Source organism: Schistocerca gregaria, chromosome 7 (assembly GCF_023897955.1).
Source record: "Schistocerca gregaria isolate iqSchGreg1 chromosome 7, iqSchGreg1.2, whole genome shotgun sequence".
NCBI lineage: Eukaryota > Metazoa > Arthropoda > Insecta > Orthoptera > Acrididae > Schistocerca > Schistocerca gregaria.
In genome coordinates, this window is record NC_064926.1 from 453,250,949 (window position 1) to 453,270,167 (window position 19,219).

The 19,219-nt window shown below is 43.8% G+C and overlaps 1 protein-coding gene across 1 annotated transcript in view; it reads left to right on the forward strand.

Annotated features, from left to right (window-relative positions):
• Positions 1–19,219, forward strand: part of LOC126281982 (cholinesterase 1-like) — a 121,671-nt gene that overhangs the window by 18,067 nt on the left and 84,385 nt on the right. Inside the window, exons 3-4 of the mRNA XM_049981365.1 lie at positions 2,104–2,386; positions 6,719–6,904. Coding sequence (XP_049837322.1) covers positions 2,104–2,386; positions 6,719–6,904 — 469 coding nt within the window. The remainder of the gene's footprint in view (positions 1–2,103; positions 2,387–6,718; positions 6,905–19,219) is intronic.

Sequence of the window (19,219 nt, forward strand, 5' to 3'; positions counted from 1 at the left end):
GCAGCTAAGTTTGCAATCGGAACAATGAACACAACTTTCAGCGAGAAGTCACACGGATGAAGATCAGGTGATCGGAACGGTCAGGCTGTAGGGAAATGGAGGCTGATAATTCTAGCATTTCCGAAATGACGCTTCAGCAGCTGCTTAACTGGATTTGCAAATGTGTCGAGGTGCGCCAAGTTGCATAAAAATTATCCCATCCCCACATCCACGCTGTTGGAGAGCTGGAATGACGTGGTTGCACAAAAGACACTTTAGTGCTTACCAGTGACGGTACGGGTGGCACGTCTGGAAGCACCTGCCTGTTCGAAAAAATAGATGGAAGTGAGCTTCGTCTGCCCACAAACTCTTCCACGGCCAATCATTGTCAACTTACATGTGAGTAAGAAATTCTGAAGCAGAGGTCTCTCTTGCTGACAGGTCAACAGGAAGCAAGTCATGCACACGGGTAATTTTGAATGGATAGCAAAGAAGGATGTTTCGCAGGATTTTACGCACCTTGCTCACGGGTATGTCCAATGTTCAGGCTATTCTCCATTCACTACACGTTTTCACACCACCAATCGTCTCCTTCTGCATTGCTGTGGCCATTGCCTCCGCTGACATCGAACCAATTCACTTCCTACCTCTACCAGATTGCACACCAAAAGAACTGGTCTTTTCGAATTTCCGATTCATTTTCTCCAGACCCACGGCAGTCATCGGACCAACGCCATTTTTCACATTCTTCATTGTACGAAACTTCTGCAGAGCGACGTGTGCACAGTCATCATTATTGCAATACAGCTTTACAAGCAGAGGGCGATCCTGCATTGAGGCAGCCATGGCGAAGATGGCACACGCGTAAGGAGGAAAAGCCGTGTACCCGGCGTGTTTATACCAACTTCAATGGGTCGTGCGTATGACAGGTGTTTTCACTTACATATTCTGACATACAGCGCCATCTATTGATCAATTTTCACACTTTTTTTTCTTCTGTCATACGCTTCCCCCTTCTCCGATAATATTCCGTTGCAATTTGACGTCATTCTGACCAGTGGTGTTATTTCTACAGCGTTTTGAAAGTTTAACTTTAATTATAAAAAAAATGTTCAAATGTGTGTGAATTCCTAAGGGGCCAAACTGCTGAGCTCATGGGTCCCTAGACTTACACACTATTTAAGCTAACTTAAGCTAACTTCTACTAAGAAAACCATACACATCCGTGCCCGAGAGCGAACTCGAACCTCCGGCGGGAGGGACCGCACAGTCCATGACATGAAGCCCCAAACCGCGCGACTAACTTTAATTGTAATCACCCTGTTTTTTATGACGCTTATGGTTTGCAGCGCTACTTGTTGATTGTCGCCCAGTAATGTGTTATACATTTTCTTGCCTGCATCAGCTGTGTAGTATCAGCATGAACCAGGCAGTCTTCCGCGTAGTTGCTGGCCGAGACATCGAGAGGCGATTTCCAAAAATCTTTCCACATAATCTGAAAACTTGGACAGTAATTATTGGTTAAACAATAACGGATAAAATGTAAGTGAAAATCCTGCAGATTATGTGTAATTTCTGCAGGCGACTTCACAATGTGTACTGAAATATCACTTCTCTCCTACAACCACGAGGTGTCTCTCACTTAAAAGCCGGCCACGGTGGTCTAGCGGTTCAGGCGCTCGGTCCGGAACCGCGCGACTGCTACGGTCGCAGGTTCGTATCCTGCCTCGGGGATGGATGTGTGTGATGTCCTTAGGTTAGTTAGGTTTAAGTAGTTCTAAGTTCTAGGGGACTGATGATCACAGATGTTAATTCCGATAGTGCTCAGAGACATTTGAACCATTCTCACTTAAAGAGGTACAGAAGAAAGACATTACGAACGCTGTGAATTGTGAGGCGTCTAGTCTAATGTAAAAGAGGGCTGCAGGTGTTAATCCGCCAAGGTAAATAAACAAATCAATGAATTAATAATAACACTAAAAGTTCTGTGGTCCCGCAAATTTGTGGAAACAATAGTGTTATTCCAGAATACTGATTTTTAAGTGTTCCTAAAAGTAAATTATGCGTGACAGTGGTGGCTGATCTTGCGGACCCACCTGTTGATCCGTGTGGTCACGTGCTCAGGCCCCGCAGCCGGCGCCCTCGTGGTCCGGGGTTCGAGACGCGCTGGCCTTCGCGGATGCGTGTGTCCAGCCCTCTTCTGACGGCCTACAGACAACTGTCGGCTCCGAAGACTGTCTGTACCTGAACGTGTTCGTGCCCGCTAATGGTAGTGGTCCTTTCCCCGTCATGGTCTACATCCACGGCGGCGCCTTCAGGGTAGGAAGTCCCTCCGGCGGCACTCCGGACTACTTCGTTGAGAGGGGCGTTGCGCTGGTCTCAGTCGCCTACCGCCTCGGCGCCCTTGGTAAGTAAATTGATATCTTTTCGCTTTTAGTAGACGCAGTCTCGAATCTAATGTTGACTGAAACCATCTCAGACAATCTCAGAAGGATCTGCTCTCTGCGATAATCATACAGCTGATTTTAAGCTTTTGTGAAATCGTTTGCAGCCAAAATAGAGCATAACAGAGGGAATGTGTAATTATTCACTTCTCTACTTCGAAAAAGAGCTATGAGTCAGAATATCCGACAACCACAAAACCCTACAATACAGTAATAAGTGCACTACTGGCCATTAAAAATGCTACACCACGAGGATGACGTGCTACAGACGCGAAATTTAACCGACGGGAAGAAGATGCTGTGATCAGCTTCTCAGAGCATTCACACAAGGTTGGCGCCGGTGGCGACACCTACAACTTGATGTCATAAGGAAAGTTTCCAACCGATTTATCACACACAAACAGCAGTTGACCGGCGTTGCATGGTCAAACGTTGTTGTGATGTCTCGTGTAAGGAGGAGAAATGCGTAACATCACGTTTCCGACTTTGATAAAGGTCGGATTGTAGCCTATCGCGATTGTGATTTATGGTATCGTGACATTGCTGCTCGCGTTGGCCGAGATCCAATGACTGTTAGCAGAATATAGAATCGGTGGGTTCAGGAGGGTAATACGGAACACCGTGCTGGATCCCAACGGCCTCGTATCACTAGCAGTCGAGATGACAGGCATCTTATCTGCATGGCTGTAACGGATCGTGCTGACACGTCTCGACCCCTGAGTCAACAGATGGGGACGTTTGCAAGACAACAAACCATCTGCACGAACAGTTTGAAGACGTTTGCAGCAGCATGGACTATCAGCTCGGAGACCATGGCTACGGTTACCCTTGACGCTGCATCACAGACAGGAGCGCCTGCTATGGTGTACTCAACGACGAACCTGTGTGCACGAATGCCAAAACGTCATTTTTTCGGATGAATCCAGGTTCTGTTTACAGCATCGTGATGGTCGCATCCGTGTTTGGCGACATCGCGGTGAACGCACATTGGAAGCGTGTATTCGTCATCGCCATACTGGCGTATCACCCGGCGTGATAGTATGGGGTGCCATTGGCTACACGTCTCGGTCACATCTTGTTCGCAATGACGGCACTTTGAACAGTGGACGTTACATTTCAGATGTGTTACGACCCGTGGCTCTACCCTTCTTTCGATCCCTGCGAAACCCTACATTTCAGCAGGATAATGGACGACCGCATGTTGCAGGTCCTGTACGGGCCTTTCTGGATACAGAAAATGTTCGACTGCTGCCCTGGCCAGCACATTCTGCAGATCTATCACCAACTGAAAACGTCTGGTCAATGGTGACCTAGCAATACGCCAGTCATTACTCTTGATGAACTGTGGTATCGTGTTGAAGGTGCATGGGCAGCTGTAACTGTACACGCCATCCAAGCTCTGTTTGACTCAATGCCCAGGCGTATCAACACTGTTATTACGGCCAGAGGTGGTTGTTCTGGGTACTGATTTCTCAGGATCTATACAATCAAATTGCGTGAAAATGTAATCAAATGTCAGTTCTAGTATAATATATTTGTCCAATGAATACCCCTTCATCATTTTCTGTATCTCCGAGCTGATAGTCCATGCTGCTGCAAACGTCGTCGAACTGTTCGTGCAGATGGTTGTTGTCTTGGAAACGTCCTCATCTGTTGAATCAGGGATCGAGACGTGGCTGCACGATCTGTTACAGCCATGCGGATAAGATGCCTGTCATCTCGACTGCTAGTGGTACGAGGCCGTTGGGAGCCAGAACGGCGTTCCGTATTGCCCTCCTGAACCCACCGATTCCATATTCTGCTAACAGTTATTGGATCTCGACCAACGTGATCAGCAGTGTCGCGATGCGATAAACCGCAATCGCGATAGGCTACAATTTGACCTTTATCAAATTCGGAAACGTGATGGTATGCACTTCTTCTCCTTATACGACGCATCACAACGTTTCACCCGGCAACGCCGGTCATCTGCTCTTTGTGTATGAGGAATTGGTTTGAAACTTTCCTCATGTCGGCACGTTGTAGGTGTCGCCACCGGGCCAACCTTGTGTGAATGCTGTGAAAAGCTAATCGTTTGAATATCGCAGCTTCTTCTTTCTGTCGGTTAAATCTCGCGTCTGTTGCACGTCATCTTCGTGGTGTAGCAATTTTAATGGCCAGTAGTGTATGACATATTTCTCATATAATGCTTAATAATGCAGTGGTTTCGGATGCATACGATCTAAGGCCTCCTGCATTGTTCGCTAGTGAGGGACGATGACAGGCGTTTCAGGGACCTATTCACACTATGTGCACTAACCGTTCAAAAGTATCTGGACACATGTTACTGGACATTAATGCGCAGGGTGTCCACCCCTCACCTTTTCAATGGGTTGACTACTGGCGACACTTTGAATGAAGTGTTCAAATGGTTCAAATGGATGTAAGGACTATGGGACTTGACATCTGAGGTCATCAGTGCCTTAGACTTAGAACTACTTAAACCTAACTAACCTAAGGATATCACACACATCCATTCCCGAGACAGGATTCGAACCTGCGACCGTAGCAGTAGCGTGGTTTCGGACTGAAGTGCCTAGAACCGTTCGGCCACAGCGGCCTGCTGAATGAGGTGTCTGAATGTCTGTGGAGGAGTGGCTGACCATTTGTCATCATGAGTCGAAGCGAGGGAAGGTAATAGTATTGCTGTAGTATGGAGCGAAGTCGACGCTCTAACTCACACCGTAGTGTTCCGCTACGTTCTCATCAAGACTGTAGGCAGGTCAGTCCATTTCAGGCGTGTTATTATCCACAAAGCATTTCCTTCACAGATTATGATTTGTGACAGGGCGGACTGTAATGCATTTCCAAATAATCAACGTCTCCACATTGTTCCTCTACTGGACGTAGTGCACAATGCTGTTAAATGTCTTCCTGTTAAATATCTTCATATTCTTCCACATTTAACATTTTGTCGAGAGCAGTAAGGATGCCACACACTGTAACCACGAAAAAAACTCACATAACAAACACCACGTTCTTCATACTTCACTATTGGCAAGTAACATTCTCCAGTCGTTCGCTGAACTCAAACAGTTCCATGGATCGCCACAGGGTATAACGTGCTTCACAGCAGCAACAGTCGACTTGGTCAGCTTTAGGATGGTTGAAATGTCGCTGATGGATTTGTTGCTCAGGTGACACCCTATGACTTGTGCACGTTCTAAGTCACTGAGGTCTCTTGAGCGACCCATTTTCCTCCTACTGCGCCTCCACTGACAACACGGTACTCCAATCAGCCTTTTACCAGTATACTAGTGCGTCCACCTCTTGTGACATCTGGTGGTGAATTTCGCATTACATATTGGTGTTCGGATACATTTGACCAGATAGTGTAAGTATCTCTAATATTAAAACACCTCATCCACTTATCTGAAGTAGTGTATTGCATCTTATTGCGTAGTTTGCTCCTCACTCATAGCCAGACGTCGGCAATGTAGTCGTACCGAAGCATCCAAGCCGAACAATATGTACCGTGACTTGCTATTATAAGTGATCTTGTCCATGCTTCAAACGTCCGATGATGGTACCCCACTAGTCTCTGTGCCATATGAGCTGCAGTGAGCAGAGATACGCCTGTGGGGTGGTGGTTTTTGTAGCTCAATCAGGAAGAGGTTCTAGACAGACTGGCTGCTGCTCACCATCTGTCGATTACCAACACTGAATTGTTAAGTGGATTTCTGCAGCGTGTCCTTCTACTCGCTGTTGCAGTCGGCGATAGTCGATTTCAGCGGAGCCAGTTTACTGATAGTTCACGTTGAGCACGGTGGTACGCGAAAAGCCCAGTGCCTGCACTACCTTGGACGAGGGTCGCATGTGGATATTTAGCCATCATCAAATGCGTTGGTATCACGTATCTTTCCTACCCTGTACCCAGCTCTCTCGCCGATGGCCAGTACCCATCGTGACTATATCCCAGTGACATGCCACCGTCAGTAGTTCAAGAGCTTTTGATGAGCAGGTTATTTAATTAGTCCCCTCTTAAGTTTCGTTTATGACACTTAGAACAATATTAATTCACTTTAAATCCATAGGCTTGTCTAACTTGTGAGATAAGAAAAAGTATTAAAATTAAGAAAGAATTACATTCAACAAATTCTTAAGTCTCCACAACATGAATCAATTTACAGCTGATTATTTATTTCAGATACACTTTTTCCTATCTTCAGACATTTTAGATTTGTTACAACACAACACGTCCAATTCGTCGTCGTTTATGGATACTTCAACAGTAAAGTACTGCTAATGTGTGGCAGGTTTCCTGAGCCTGCTGAACGACGACATCCCTGGCAACGCAGGACTCAAGGACCAAGTATTGGGGTTGCAGTGGGTGCAGAGAAACATCGCCGCCTTTGGTGGAGATCCCAGCAGGGTCGTCATCATGGGAGGGAGCGCAGGAGCTGGCTCTACGTCACACCTCTTCCTCTCACCGGCGACCAAGGGTGAGTTTCTCATAAACTATCAAATATTTAACCCTGGTGAGTTGACTGAATAACTGGACGAGTAGAAAGCAAGATACAAAAAGCAAAAATATCTGCACTGTGGCAGGAAAACATGCACTGCCTCAGAAAAAAAGTGAAGAACCCAGAAGAACGGGAAGGAAGGGAATGAAACTTTACAGGTTTACAAGGTATATGATGGTGTTGTAGTCCGAGCTGTCTAAGGATCTGCAGTCATGGACTGTGCGGTTGGTCCCGGCGGAGGTTCGAGTCCTCCCTCTGGCATGGGTGTGTGTGTTTGTCTTTAGGATAATTTAGGTTAAGTAGTGTGTAAGCTTAGGGACTGGTGACCTTAGCAGGTAAGTCCCATAAGATTTCACACATATTTGAACATTTTTTGTTGTTGTAGTGATTACAGAATCAAGTAAAATTTAGAAGCTGGCGGTATGACCTTATTTATCAGTTTGACGTTACACCTCCTTTGGCTTGGATGCATCCACGTGTCATAAGACCATTTTACCCTTTTCTCAGGCGAGCTGGCATACATCTGTTGTCACTGGTCCTTAATATCCTGCGTACTGGTGCTGGGACAGAGGTACTTCTGAGGTGTTTCCATACATGTTCTATCTGTGCTGGCCTCAGGCGTATCTAAACATCATGCAGGCCATAGAGGAACGAGCCATGTGTGGGAGAGCACTGTCTTGTTGAAAACTGGAACCATGATATTGTCACATGAGGGGTGAAACGTAAGGACTCCGAATGTCCGTAACGTACTGTTGTGCCGGAAGAGTTCCCTCAGGTACTACGTTTCATGACCTGGAGTCATATCAGAAGGCTCCCCACACTATTGGCTATGGCTCTGAGCGCTATGGACTTAATATCTTAGGTCATCAGTCCCCTAGATCTTAGAACTACTTAAACCTAAATAACCTAAGGACATCACACACATCCATGCCAGAGGCAGGATTCGAACCTGCAACCGTAGCAGTCCCGCGGTCCCACACTATTAAGCAGCAATAACACCACTGTGTCTGTCCAAACATTGGAAGAATGGGACCTCTCCCAAAGTCGTCGCAAAAGTAGCCGATGATGGTCATCCGGTGTAGTGCAGAACCACACTTCATCGTTCACGCCAACATCCCAGGTGCAGAAGTTTCGGTTTTGGTGTTAATGGCAGCCTACGCATGGGACAGTAATTTCCTATTTCGACTGCTCCTAGCCCCCAACCAGTGGCATGGGATGACACCTGCCCAGAGTGATCGGGCGTGGACGACTAGAAACTTGACAAGGATGGTTTACTCTGAGCTCCCATGCAGTCCAACATCGGGCCACAGTCACAACAGAACGCTCCACTGATCTGGATATTGCAGAATTCCATCAGCCGGACAAAGAGGCTCCTTCAAACTTCAACAGATGCTGAAAGACTGTCTCCCACAAACACATGGACGGTGTCTTTGTGTCGTCTTCGTAGTGATCACTCAACATCTGACGCTGTTGCCACCCCTTATATACCCTACAAGGCTGGGAAGAACACAGAATAAGAACAACACTAATCCACTGTGGTGGCCGTTCAGTGACAGGAAATTGTAACTCTAGGCTCTTACACATTCACCAGCGGTGTGTATATTACGAAGTTACATCGACATGTGACCATGTCCACTGGATGCTTCACTTTCTTTTTTGTCAGGCAGCGTGCGTTCAGCCCATTTCGTTTCTGTTCGTTTTCTTTCTCGTGTGGTTGGGTAGATGCCGTGTTTCTTGAGTTCCGCAAGGCGTTTGTTACAGTTCCCCACAGTCGTTTAATGAACAGAGTAAGAGCATAAGGACTATCAGAGTAATTGTGTGATTGTATTGAAGAGTTCCTAGATAACAGAACGCAGCATGACATTTTCAATGGAGAGAAGTCTTAGAGTGATTTCAGGTGTGCCGCAGGGGAGTGTCGTAGTACCATTCCTATTCACAATATATGTAAATGACCTTGTGGATAACATCGAAAGTTCACTGAAGCTTTTTACGGATGATGCAGCTGTATATCGAGATGTCGTAACAATGGAAAATTGTATTGAAATGCAGGAGGATCTGCAACGAATTGACGCACGGTGCGGGGAATGGCAATTAAATACATAGAAAAAAAGATCCGTTATCATTTAGCTACAATATAGCAGGTCAGCAACTGGAAGCAGTTAATTCCATAAATTATCTGGGGGTACGCATTAGGAGTGATTTAAAATGGAATGACCATATAAAATTAATCGTCGGTAAAGCAGATGCCAGACTGAGATTAATTGGAAGAATCCTAAGGAAATGCAGTCCGAAATCAAAGGAAGTAGGTTACAGTACACTTGTTCACCCACTGCTTGAATACTCCTCAGCAGTGTGGGATCCGTACCAGATAGGGTTGATTGAAGAGATTGAGAAGATCGAACGGAGAGCAGCGCGCTTCGTTACAGGATCATTTAGTAATCGCGAAAGGGTTACCGAGATGATAGATAAACTCCAGTGGAAGACTCTGCAGGAGAGACGCTCAGTAGCTCGGTACGGGCTTTTGTTGAAATTTCGAGAATATACCTTCACCGAGGAGTCAAGCAGTATATTGCTCCCTCCTACGCATATCTCGCGAAGTAACCATGAGGATAAAATCAGAGAAATTAGAGCCCACACAGAGGCGTACCGACAATATTTCTTCCCACGAACAATGCGAGACTGGAATAGAAGGGAGAACCGATAGAGGTACCCAAGGTATCCTCTGCCACACACCGTACGGTGACTTGGGAAGTATGGATGTTGATGTAGATGGTTCCATTCTCCTTTCCTCTATTTTCCTTTCCTTTGCTTTCTAGTTTTTCGTTATGTCTTATTACATCGAGTTTGTTTTGGTTAAAAAAAATGTTTTCGTTTCCTTTTCTACATTACTATTTTGTCTTGGTAAGCATGTTTCTTCACTCTTCCGTCGACGGTCTCTACTCTACAGGCTTGACTGTATCACCTGATATACTTCAGTCTTTCGTTCTCTATTGGAGATGTCGCTCTCCAGGGTATCTCAGGGTGTTTCCAAGTCAGCTTTAGATCTGTTTAGCATGTAGGTTGTTCTTTGAGCTCCAAAATTATTGTTATGTCCATTTTTGATAGTTTTCCCATGCGGAGTACTTCATTGAAGGTGTTCAGTCTCCCTTGCCTGGTGTCGTATCTTATTTGTAGTATCTTATTATGACTTCATTATTGTATCTGAGTTCCTTCTATTTTTATGAATACTTAGATCAATCTTTCAGTTTATTTTTCTAGCTTTTTATGTTTTCTCTTAGAAATATTGTATATGAAACGCAGCGTTACAATCGGATCTGGCAATGTCATGTACCGGTTCCTAATTATGGGATTTTGTCGTGACAAGTAGGTAGGGTTTTTTGTGTTGTATGACATATTTCAGTTACTGAAAATGGAAATGAGCGTATGGCACCGTTGGCCGCCAAGTGTAAGTCTTATTTCATATGATGCGACATTGGGCAACTTGCGCGCAGGTTATGGGGATGAAGTCATGATGAGGACTACACAACACCCAGTGCACGAACGGAGAAAATCTCCAACCCACCCGGGAATCGAACCCGGGCCCGCTTGCATCAGAGGCAAGCACGTTTCCACCGAGCTAATCAGGCGGACTTTCAGTTACTTTTTTCTGTCGTCAGTCTCCTGACTGGTTTGATGCGGCTCTCCACGAATTCCTCTCCTGTCCCAAACTTTTCACCTCAGAATAGTATTTGCAATCTCTGTCCTCCATTATTTGCTGGATTTATATCAATTTCTTTTTTCCTATACAGTTTTTGCCCTCCACAACTTCCTGTAGTACCGTTGGAGTTATTCCGTGACGTCTTAACAGATGTCCTATCATCCCGTCACTTCTTTTTGTCGCTGTTTTCCTTGTATCCTTTCTGTCTCAGATTCTCCGGATAACCTCCCCATTCCTAACTTTCAACGTAGCACCGCCTCTTAAATGCTTCGATTCCCTTCTTTTCCGGTTTCACCCACTGTCCATGTTGCACTACCACACGATACTGTGCTCCAAATGTATATATCAGAAATGTATCCCTCAAATTAAGGTCTATTTTTGGTACTAGTCGTAGACTTCTCTTGCGATGGAGGCTGAAGCTTTGATAATGCCAACCACGTTTGCTGGCGCAACGTCAGTAAAATAATCAGACGAACGTCGGCCGAGGAACCCGAGACAGAAGCCAATAGGTAGTTTTTCAAGAAGTGGCCACGAAAGCCTTAACAATTTTGTATTCAAATAAAGGCCGCAACGGACAGAGACTTGTCAGTCGGTTGTCTCGCATTGAATGAAACCACTCGAACCCGATAAGTGAGTGAAAACATTCATATAACGGCCGAAACCCACGAAGACATGTTTCAGTCAGTTGTTTCGCATATTGTGACACCACGTACGGCCGTGAGAGAAAGCATTCATACAGCTGGTAAGGCCGTAAATACTAGTGTCATTAGGTTGTTTCATTCGACTGAAACAACCGTCTGAACCAAAAAACAACCGACTGACAAATCAGTTGTAGAAAACAGTAAGTTGTCCCATCACTAATGCAGGGCGCCGGTTCGCATCCCGGTGCGTCCAGTGGCGGCAGGATCCTTTGGCAGGCGGTCTCGCAGGAAGGCGCAAGAACGTTGGTGGCCTCGCGCTGGAAGCCAATACACAGCGGATACCAATTTGAAACCCAGGAATGGTTTCAAGCTGGCCAGCTTCTGTACACGACAAGGCAGGTCTTATTGCGGGTCAGGTTACTCTCGAAACGCTGCTACTGCCCCAGCGCCCGAGTCTGCACGGCGTAAAAGCTAACCCACTGGTTGTCAGCGAGTGCCTGCGTTTCGGCCTCAGGTTCCGGCTCTAACCAAAGCCGTTACATTCTCCACACTGGAGTAATTTTGCCTACCGAATTCCTGATTGGTTGAAGTCTGGCTGAAACAGATGTGCTGTTTTTACAGCTTACGCTTAAAAAGATCACTACCAAAACACAAGACCGAAATAGTTCAAGGTTTAGCTGTCATATGCTTGAACTCTTCATTCCCCTGAGTTTTCGTATTCTACATCTTCATCTACACCTACATGGCTACTCTAAAAAACACACTTCAGCGCCTGGCAGATTGTTCATCGAACCACCTTCACTTAAATCTTTCCCTTATTTTATTATGATAATCGTCTATCTCTATGTAAGTCGGCGTCAACAAAATATTTTCACATTCGAAAGAGAAAGTTGGTGATTGAAATTTCGTGAGAAGTTCCCACTGCAACGACAAATGCCTTTGTTTTAGTGATGTCCACCCCAAATCTTTTATCATGTCCATGACACTGTCTCCCCTATACCAAACGTGCTGCTATTCTTTGTACTTTCTCGATGTGCTCCGTTAATTCTATCTGGTGAGGATCCCCCACCGCGCAGCAGTACTCCAAAAGACAATGGACAAGCGTACTGTAGGCAGTCTCTTTAATAGATCTGCTGTATCTTCTAGGTTTTCTGCCAGCAAAACGCTTTCTTTAATTCCCCTTCCCCACAACATTTTCCATGTGTTCTTCCAGTTTAAGTTTTTCGTAATTGTAATACCTAGGTATTTAGTTGAATGTACAGTCCTTAGACTTGATTCCTTTATTGCGTAACAGAAGTTTAACTCTCATCTTTTAGCACTCATGTGGATGACTCGCATTTTTCATTTGATAATTTTCTCACCGTACAGATATCTTATCTAAATTGTTTTTCAAGTGGTTTTGATCTTCTGATGACATTACTAGACGATAAACGACAGCAGCATCTGCAAACATCTTAAGACGGCTGTTCAGATTGTTCCCTAAATCTTTTGTATAGATAAGGAAGAACAGAAGTGCCTATAACATTACCTTGGCGAACGCCAGAAATCACTTATGTTTTGCTCGACGATTTTCCGTCAGTTACTGCCAACTGTGACATCTCTGACAGGAAATTTTGAATAGTCTCATATCTGACAAGACAGACGATATTCCATAAGCACGCAATTTGATTGCAAACCACTTGTGACGTAGGGTGTCAAAAGCATTCTGGAAATCTAAAAATACTGAATCCTTTGTCGATAGCACTCTACAAAATGAGCAAAGAGCTACTTGCGTTTCACAAAAACGAAGTTTTCTAAATCCGTGTTGACTGTGTGTCAATAGACCGTTGTCTTCAAGGTAATCCATAAAGTTCGAACACAATATATTTTTCAAAATCCTGCTGGATAGCTATGCTTATTATATGAGCCTGTAATTTAGTGGATTACTCCTAGTGCCTTTCTTGGATATTGATTTGACGTGTCTTTGGGTACGGATCTTTCCTCGAGGGAGCGGTTGTAAATAATTGTTAAGAATGGAGCTATTGCATCTGCTTGCTCTGAAAGGAGCCTAATTGCTATACAAACTGGACCGGAAGACTTGATTAAATGATTTAAGTTGCTTTACTACTCAGAGAATATCTACTTCTTGGTTACTCAAATTAGCAGCTTTTCTTGATTCGAATTCTGACATACCTGTATGCGTCTCCTTTGGTGAAGGAATTTTGTAAGGCAGTGTTTAATAACTCTGCTCCAGCAGCGCTCTCATCAACAGTGTTTTCATTGCTATCGTTCAGAGAAGGTATCGTGTCTTGCCGTTAACTTAATTTACATACGAACCAAACGTCTTTGGTTCCTTTTATTGCCCCTCCCTCCCCCCGACTCGGATGCTACATTTGCTAAACAGTTCAAGGAAACATTGCGTCTAATTTCATACAGGCACCCCATTCACACAATTATAGTTGGTAGGAACTTCAACCTACACTCGATATGTTAGCGAAAATACGCGTATAAAGTCGGTGGTATGTATAAAACATTGTCTGGGACCCAATTAAAAGTGTAAATTCTTGCGAAAACATTCTTGACTTCTGAGCAACACATAATTGTAAGCAAGTAGGCACATACTGGCGGATATAGAGTTGCAGAAGCAGCGGAGGAAGCATGTTAAATTTAAAAGAATACCCAAGGCTGGCGTAGTTTTACAGAAGCTTGAAACTGAACGTGATCTTCAATGCGAGATGTTTTTAATTGTTTCCATAACGAAATCTGGCTGACAACCCAAAGAGACTCTCATCGTGGATATGAATAAGGAAAAGTGTGAAGTTATGCACATGAATACTAAAAGAAATCAGCTAAATTTCGATTACGCGATAAGTCACACAAAACTGAAGACTGTAAATTCAATTAAATGCTTAGGGATTACAATTACAAATAACCTACATTGGAACGATCACATAGATAATATTGTGGGTAGAGCAAACCAAAGACTGCGATTCATTGGCAGAACACTTAGAAGATGCAACAGAGACTGCTTACACCACGCTTGTCCGCCGTATTCTGGAATGGGATTCGCATCAGGTGGGACTGACGGATGATATCGAAAAAGTGCAAAGAAGGGCAGCTCGTTTTGTATTATCGCGAAATAGGGGAGATAGTGTCTCAGACATGATAAGTGAATTGGAGTGGCAATCATTAAAACAAAGGCGTTTTTCGTTGTGACGGTGTCTTCTCATGAAATTTCAATTACCAGTTTTCTCCTCCGATTGCGTAAATATTCTGGAGGCACCCACCTACATGGAGAGAAGTGACCATCACGATAAAATAAGAGAAATCAGGGCTCGCACAGAAAAATTTAAATGCTCGTTTTTCCCGCGTGTCGTTCCAGAGTGGAACGGTAGAGAGACAACTTGAAGGTGGTTCATTGAACCCTCTGCCAGGCACTTTATTGTGAATAGCAGAGTAATCACGTAGATGTAGACTCAATCAATACCTTCACTGTGCGAAACAATGGTAACGTTACTCATGGCAGTGTCACTAAAGCATAGATACTGAACACGGTTGGTTTTCTTTAATTCCTTCACCAAAGAAGATAAAGTAAATATTACAGAATTCAAACCAAGGACAACTGTCAACATGAGCAACGTTAGACGTTCTCGATATAGCGAAGCAGCTTGAACCACGTAATAAAGGCAGGGTCTCCGTTCCGCACTGTACACCAGTTAGGTTCCTTACAGAGTGTGCTATCCATAGTTAGGAATAACAGACAACCGCTCGCTCGTCGAAAGATCCGTACCTAAAGACTGGAAAGTTCCACAGGTCATACCAGTTCTCAAGAAAGGAAATAACAGTGCTTCTTTGAATTACAGACTCGTATCACTAACGTCGGTTAGCAGTAGGGTTTTGGAACATATATTGTGTTCAGACATTATGGATGATCTCGAAGAAAACAATCTGTTGACAAATAGCTTACATGGATTCAGAAAATATCATTCTTATGAAATACAAATGGTTCTTTGTTCTTACGAAGCAATGACTGATATCGACAGGGGATGTCAGCTTGACTCCCTCTCTTTCGAGAAGGTTATTGCCACCGTCCTTCACAAGTGATTTCCCATCAAATAGCGTGTCTGCGTAGTATCGTGCTCTTTGACCAACTGGATTAATTGCTTTCGTTTCAGAAAACTCTCATTTCATGAGTCATCGAGTAAAACAGAAGTAATATCTGACATTCCCCAAGGAATTGTTGCAAGCCCTCTGCTGTTCCTGATCTACATTAACGTTTTAGGAGACAATCTCAGCAGCCTTCTTAGACTGTTCGCAGATGATATTGTTATTTACCGTCTTGTAAACTCATCAGATGATCAAAACGAATTTCAGAATGATTAAGACAAGATATAAATGTGGTACGAAAGTGGCAATTGACACTAAACAATGAAAAATGTGAAATCTGTCACGTGAGCACTAAACGTATCCGCCAAATGTCGGTTACGCGGGATTGCCACAAATCTAAAGGCTGTGAATGCAGCTATATACTTTGGAATTACGAATAACTTAAATTGGAACGATCATGTAGATAATGTTATGGGGAAGCTAACCAAAGATTGCGATTTATTTGCAAACATTTAGAAAATGTTAAAGTGGATGCCTATACTACTCTTGTCTGCCCTCTTCTGAGGTATTCCTGCGCGGTACGGGATATGCATCCGATAGGACTGATGGATGATATCGAAAAAGTTCAAAGAAGGGCAGCTCGTTTTGAATTGTCACGAAATGGGGAAGACGTTTTTACATAGCGAGGAATGATCATTGTAATAAAATAAGTGAAATCAGAGGGCGCGCGGCAAGACTTAAGTGTTCGTTTTCCCCACGCATTGTTCGAGAGAGGACCGGTAGAGAAACAGCATGAAGGTGGTTCGATGAACCAGCTGCCAGATATTTAATTGTGAATTGTAGAGATATCACGTAGATTCAGATATTTTTACTATTTACGACGTGCCTCATTCAAGGGGCTAAGTCATTGAGTTTTTTGAAGCTTGACATCTGCATCACCTTACCCGTACATCGATTTTCTTGGTCCACTCGCTGCTTCCTGCAACACTCATCATATTGTCTCACTGAGGAGTCCGTAACTCTCTCTTAGACTTAGCTATGAACCTTCGATTTTGGTAGCAGTGTGAAACCATATCATTGTAATAAGGGTGTAGGAATCCGGGAGAACTGTGCAGGGCAACTTCGATAGTCTCTCCTATCTAGTAATATACATACGCTAGCGCTATTACCTTCTCATAAATCCATGACACACAAATTCACATAACACGAAAAGAAAAACTGAATAAAGTTCTCACATAAACTGTTGGCCGCTCCCTCCTTTATCCTATATATACCAAAAATCACGAACAGGCACTTCTCGATCTATAAGAGCTTATCCATATATATTAACACTATCCTGTTGCTTTATACTATGAACTAAGAAATACTGCTTACAAAATAAGGAAGTCAGTGATAGCATCACTGTGAATGCATTTTCAGACATAATGACTTGGGAACTATCACAATTCAATTTACTAACTTTATCATCATACGATACTTCATTAATATGTACAATACCTGACAACCTTCCGTTACACAACACAATCATAATCCTAACATATCATCTTCACAATAAATCCTTTTTACTTCATAATAAACTTCAATATATTAAGTCACAATTACCTCACATACTGCGCCACAGGAGCTCGCGGTATCAGGGGCTTACTTCCTGGGCAGCGGTACCTTGTCAACTAGCTTTCCTGCCCTTGGTACACTTTTCATCATCAAACTTCCGCTAGTACGTTTCTTGGTGCTGTTGATTGCCTTACGCTGACATTAGGGTTGTTGAAAATTACACGAAGAAGTTACTCCCACAGCTGATGTGTCCTCGTCCTTCTCCATTTCTCTAACTTGGACAGATATCGCAGGCGGATTTTCTGCAATCACTCTCATTCTATCTCGGGAGACCTGGAGTCTCGCATCCTATCGGCGTTGTGCTGATTTCAGTGAGTGTGGCATGATGCTAAGATAGGAAACGCTATCCGTTCGGTACTGCTGCGTCACTTATTCCATGTTCTCGTTGGTCAGTGCTGTACCACTGTTTATATCTTCCTTACTGTCTATTTTGCATCTAGGAACTAAACAGGGTTCATTAAATATTTCCCTGATTATATATTCTGTGTCAATTAATACTTGGGCTACTTCCTAGTACGCTCTTTATTTTTTAGAGCACTCGCCGTTACATGCCTATGGGACTACGTCTTCATAAACCACCACTTCTATGACAGGTGCACACTTTGAAAAATAATTACTTTATTGCACTATATAACACCAATGTTTCCTACCAGGCATATTGAGTTTATACTGTCAACAACAACACTCTAAATAGAAATTTCATCCACCGATTCCTATCACCTGTTGCCTAAACAAAATGACTCTTTTACGCTCACTTCTAAAGCTATCGGATAAACGCAATACAAACATAAACTAACCTTAATGCGAATATGGATGCACACCTATCTCAAGTAACTCATAAGATAAAACATAAGCAAAAACTGAAACATGTACTGGACTCGACCATGTACAGGGTGTAACAAAATGATATGACTAAACTAGGTATGGACAAACTTTTTACATTCCTCATACCCAGAGGAATCAAGTGTTTTATATGAACATGGCTCCGGAAAAGTTTTATTTCCATTTCAGAATTTAGTTTCTACAACTCCTCAACATATTAATCGTCTACTTTGAAACGAAAGCTCATCCGTGAACAGCCCATTTGAACTAAATCGATAGTAGACACACTGTTGAATGAACCATTCATAGAAATGTACCCGCGCAGGAAAATCAGCTGCTGACAGTACCTGTACACACTGCACATTGTACGCTTACAGCAGGTTCTCATGCAGCACTCTCTAGTGATGTCATCAACGTTTCTTGTTGCAGTTGATTGCCTTACGCTGACACTAGGGTTGTTGACAATTGCACGAGGAAGTTTCTCCCACAGGTGAGGTGTCGTCGTCCTTCTAGAACTCCGGCAGTCATGAGTAGTCGGCTTAAATGGCCCATGCTCTCTAAGACGATGGTGATTTTTTTCTGACAACATCCTGTGATTCTGTGATTCTGGAAGTCTCTCCCGATATAAACATTAAAAGGCATGTCCATTAGCATCTGCTAATCTTTTCAGCAAATAGGTATCTGCCAGCTCCGCTCTTGAGCGCACTTCCACTGCACTCAACCGGAAACCAAGTCTGTGATGAACGCTGAACAGCTAATGCTAGTTGACCGATGCTAGTACAGCAACGAAGTGAGTCACATGTCAACATTATCCTCGATAAATTGGAACAACAAACACTGCCGGTGCACCTAAGAATTTCGAGTTACTGTACATTCTAAACAAACGTAATCAAGACGGTGTTTTGAATATGTCATCTAAGAAAACGTTTCATGTAACGCTTTTGCGTTCTGTTTCCGCTTGCTTCCCAAGAATAAAGTAGGAGTGAGCTCTAATACGGAAATAAAACGTTTCTGGACACATGTCCATATAACACATTTTATTCCTTTATGTCCTAGAAATGTTTCCTGGAAGTTTCGTCCTAACGTTTTGTTACACCCATTATTGATTTACACTGTCCAGTCGCATTAACGTGACCACCTTCTATGTTAGGTATCTACGTGCAATAAGCAGACAGTCTGTAACTGCTCGGCTGCTACGGTCGTAGGTTCGAATCCTGCCTCGGGCATATAAAGCGTGTCTGGGAGTTGCGGGAAACTTTGGAGTCGTTGTCGTAGTGCTGAAACGGAGCGATTATCTGATGTCCAAATGGGCGTAATCATTGGTGTACAGGCCAAAGGTGGAAGCATTTCCGAAAATGTTGACGTGCTGCTGTGGTTAAAGTATACCTTGCACGGCAAAAAGGCGCTGTCCGAAACAGGTGCCGAGGTGACTGA